Raw genomic sequence first — 4,163 nt, 5'->3', positions numbered from 1 at the left:
GCTAAAGCCATTCAGAAGGGAGAACTGAAGCTCAAACGACAGTGGTGGCCACGGTTCCCGAAGCAGATGGAAACGCTCTGCTTTGTCAATATTACCACGTGTACGATGAGCAAAACTCAAGAGAAGGGGAGGGGAAAAGATGTGGCCAGCATATTGCTTTCCTTGTCTCCTGAGGCTGAGGCCGAAGGCACGAATGTAACAGGACAGGAACTGACATGAGTAACAAAACCAGCCCACGCCAGGCGGGCGGCGGGGCAGGGGGTGCCCCAAACCGCAGCCCGCAGCCCAAATCCCACCCGCCGCCTGCTTTTGTACAGCTTTTGAGCTAAGAATGTGTTATTCTGTTTTGTTTTCATTTTTAAATGGTTGAGGAAAAATTTTAAAAGAAGAAAAAGATTTCGGGACAAGTGAGAATTCTGTGAGATTCACGTTTCAGTGTCCGTGAATAAAGTTTCATTGGCACACAGCGGCACCCGCTGGCCCGAAGGTCATCCAAGGTGGCAGAGCTGAGTGGTGGCAACAGGGACTATTTCGCATGCAAAGCTGGAAACGCTATCTAGCTCTCTGTAGAAGAGGTTTAACCAGCCACCTGGTTTAGCAGCGGTCCCCAACCTTTGTGGCACCAGGGACCGTACTCTTATGAGAATCTAATGCCTGACGATCTGAGGGGGAGCTGAGGCGGTGATGCCAGCGCTGGGGAGCGGCTGCAGATACAGATGAAGCTTCACTCGCTCACCCACCACTCACGTCCTGCTATGTGGCCCGGTTCCCAACAGGACACGGACCGGTACCCGTCCACGGCCCGGGGGTTGGGGACCCTTGGTTTAAAGAACAGACAACGAGGAATCTTAGGTAAAGTGATAGTTATCCCGGAAGCAACTAGAAGAACCCCAAGCAGGTTCTGCCCAATTACTGGGGGAGTAATGCCACATACACAGGTTCACGTGAAGGGAAAGAAAGAAACGCACCCATTTCTACTAAAAGGTGACACGGGGAGAGCTTGCGTGTCTGCCCGCCTTCACACACACGCATATACACGTGTGTACACGTATGTGCGTAATGCACCACGGAAGGAGAGGGGACATTCGCATCCCTGTCCCTTCCAAGGACAGGGAAGGGAAAGGGGAAGCTCACTTGTCACTCTCTGCTCTATCGCACTGTTTAAATTTGCCTCCCACGTGCATTACTGTCTCTAAGAAAAACATTTTTGACTCGTCACATAAAGGCAAACCCCGAAGCCTTGCCAGACTCCTGACCCACTTCCCCCACAGGTGGGTGAGACCCGCGGCCGTGATGCCCTGGGCGGCCGCCGCCCACTGCGTCAGCCCCCGCGCAGCTCTGTGTCCCCGCCCCAGCACACCGGCTGTCACGGGGACTGGAGCCATGCAAGTCACCGGCGAACCCAGGGCTGAGAGCAGCACTTGGCCGCTACAGAACCCACCGCGCTAGAGACACAGACGGTCAGTGTGGCTCAGTGAGCGTGCTAACGTGTGCCACCTCCAAGCATGGACACACGCAGAAACGCTGGGCCAGGACCAGGACATCACCCACCTTGGCCAGGCCCGCCCGGTGGGCTCCCTGGGACTCGATGTAGGCCACGTATTTGTTGAAGTCCTTAAATTCTTCCATAGTTGGGCGAAACGTCATGATTTTACAGCTCGGGTTCTGGGCGCCGTGATCCTCAGACCCCATGGCTGCAGCTGAGACACCGCCACACCTGCGGGGGGGACGGAGAGCGTGAGCATGGCAGTGCCGCCCCCGATGCGGCCTGTTCTCCCTCAGGCCGCACGAGAAACCCCCGCGGCCCCCGGAAGCCACGTGGGGCGGAGGGGACCGGGAGCCGACTTCCTCGCTCTGCTCTGGCACGAAAGACCAGGATGACTTCAACTAATTAAAAGCAGACGTCCTAGCTCTAAGCGCCAACGCGATACGGGAAGCCAGAGCACAGCTCTAAACCGGGGCCTCGGAAAGAAAAGCTTTTCTCAGCGGGCCGCAGATCAACACGGTCCTTCAGAGCTGGACGTCCACAGAGCGGCCGCGGCACGGGGCGGGTTATGGAAGGTGAGGGAGGCTGCATGTCGGTCTGTGTTCTTTCGCGGGTCGAACTTATGAGCAGGGACCCCAGCTCTGGGCGGTGTCTGCCCAAGCACGCGGGTCACTCCAGGACGGGCCCGGCTGCTGTCGGCGAACCTGGGCCACACACAGGCGGGATTCTGGGATGAGGCGGGCAGAAGGCCCAGCCGGGATGGCTCGCTTCTTGGGGCCAGAGCTGCTCCACGGTGCGGGGCCCACCCGCACCTGGAGGTCCCAGCACAGGAGGGGAGGGGGCCGGGCCTGCGTGCTCCACAACGTCTGCGGGCACCCAAGGAGGATCCAGGCTCATCTCCGGAAGGAGGCTGCAGGCTGGAGGCCCTTCCTGTCCCGGGAGTTAAGGGGAGCCAGTGGGGCAGGCAGTAGCCCGCCCTGGGCATGAAGGGGCTCGGTGAGAAACTCTGGGCAGGGTCCCCACTGGCTGAATAAATTCTCCTGGTTCAACTCTCCAAATTGAAAAGGAGCTGAAAGACCAGGCTCGCTCCAGGATGCGGAAAAGGTCAGAGCCCAGTGCACACAGACCCGAGGAGCTGGGGACGATTTAACCAAGTCCACCTCCCCCTCCCCAAGGTGAGCTGGGGCATGAGAAAGCCAGGAAGCCCACTCATCCCAGAAGGAAGGTGGGTGGAGGATCCATGTCACCAAGACGCAGCCACTGGCTCCCAAAAGAGTCCCCACACCAAACACTAGAGGGCAGCACGAGCCCAGGAGTCATCCCAGAGGCGGTCATTTCCAGCAGGATCTGGAGGCCTAGGCCGGCAGGCACTGGTCCCAGCCCTGCCTGCGAAAGCCCATCCCATGCCTGGGGCTGGGGCTGGGGTCGGGGGTGGGGGGGTTACAGGGGGGCGGGGTGCAGGGACCCAGCAGCTAAAGCCCCACCCTGAGGGTCACATTCACAGCCAGACTGCTGGAGAGGGCCACTGAGGGTCCTAACACAGATAAGGGTCACTGCTGCGTCCAGGCTGGGACCCACCATGACCCTCCACCCTGTGTCCACAGAGCCTTGATGCTTCTCCTCAAGGGGCAACCACAAAGCTGCAGTGTGCATGGCAGGCCATGAGGGCCTGTGACAGCATGTGATGGTGGCTCTGGGTAGGATCACAAGGAATCACCAAGAAGACAGTTTATAGAAGCAAAGGGGTTGTCACAAACCCCCCAGGAGCAGCTGGCACCAGAGGGCCCCGGTCTCAGCCAGGCTGCCCACCCAGGAGCTGCCCTCACTGGCGCCTTGAGCAGTCCTCTGAACTGCCCACCACACCCCATCCCCCCGGCCAGCCCACTCACCCACTGCCAGGGCCTAGGGCGAAAACCCCACTTGGGACCCCCACCTGCCCCACCTGGGCCCCAACCCACCTGCCCTCTCCCCTCCAGGCCAGACACAGCCATCGGGGCTCACCGCGGACCTCCGCAGCACGGTGGCAGACAGGACAGTGTGTCCGTCTTGAGGGGACAGGCCCTGACACCAGCACCACTGTGAACATCAGCATGGAGCTGAGCTGAGCTAATGGCTCTGGAAGGGCGAGAGACTCTGGCGAAAGAGCTGGCTTTTCTCACGCCCCAACAACCCAGCCACCCACTGCTGTCCACGCCACCGCATCAGCCCCGAAGACGTCCCACAGGGCTGGAGAAGCTCGGCGTCTCTGCTTGTACAGAGCGGTGGCTCCCGAGGGGGGCCCTGCCACCCACCCACGTCACACCGACTGTCAGTCAGTTCGATCCTCTGAGGCCGGAGTCTCAGCCCCTGCTCCTACGCCCTCGATGGCTTGATAAAGGTGCAGAGGCCAGCCCCTCAGCCTGCTGTGGCCGCAGCCCAGGGGACAGGCCAGCACCTCACAGGCTCGGCCCTGTTCTATGCACGTCACGTGGGCAATCCGTCCACCCCACACAATGAGCCCATTTGTCACCGCTCACTGAGGACACGGGCCCCATGTGCCCAGGCCACACGGCAGGCAGGTGGCAGGGCCAGAGGCTGAGACAGCCTGAATCTCCCACCCTGGTGAGTGGCAGGAGCCAGGATCCACCCGTCCCCAACAGCTCTCGCGTCTGGCTCAGCCTGTCCTGGCTAGTTGGCC

The 4,163-nt window shown here is 60.5% G+C and overlaps 1 protein-coding gene across 3 annotated transcripts in view; it reads right to left on the bottom strand.

The window, feature by feature from the left end:
* Positions 1-4,163, bottom strand: part of KDM4B (lysine demethylase 4B) — a 128,867-nt gene that overhangs the window by 94,803 nt on the left and 29,901 nt on the right. For 2 of the 3 annotated variants that reach the window (XM_011373564.2, XM_011373565.2), the window contains exon 3: positions 1,552-1,717. The exons of the other annotated variant lie outside the window; for it this stretch is intronic. In XM_011373564.2, coding sequence (XP_011371866.1) covers positions 1,552-1,692 — 141 coding nt within the window. In that variant the 5' untranslated portion in view covers positions 1,693-1,717. The remainder of the gene's footprint in view (positions 1-1,551; positions 1,718-4,163) is intronic. 3 annotated transcript variants of the gene reach the window in all.

This window comes from Pteropus vampyrus, unplaced genomic scaffold (assembly GCF_000151845.1).
Source record: "Pteropus vampyrus isolate Shadow unplaced genomic scaffold, Pvam_2.0 Scaffold226, whole genome shotgun sequence".
NCBI classification, from domain to species: Eukaryota; Metazoa; Chordata; class Mammalia; order Chiroptera; family Pteropodidae; genus Pteropus; species Pteropus vampyrus.
The sequence above is the reverse complement of the archived record's forward strand: the minus strand, read 5'-3'. Positions and strand labels throughout refer to the sequence as shown.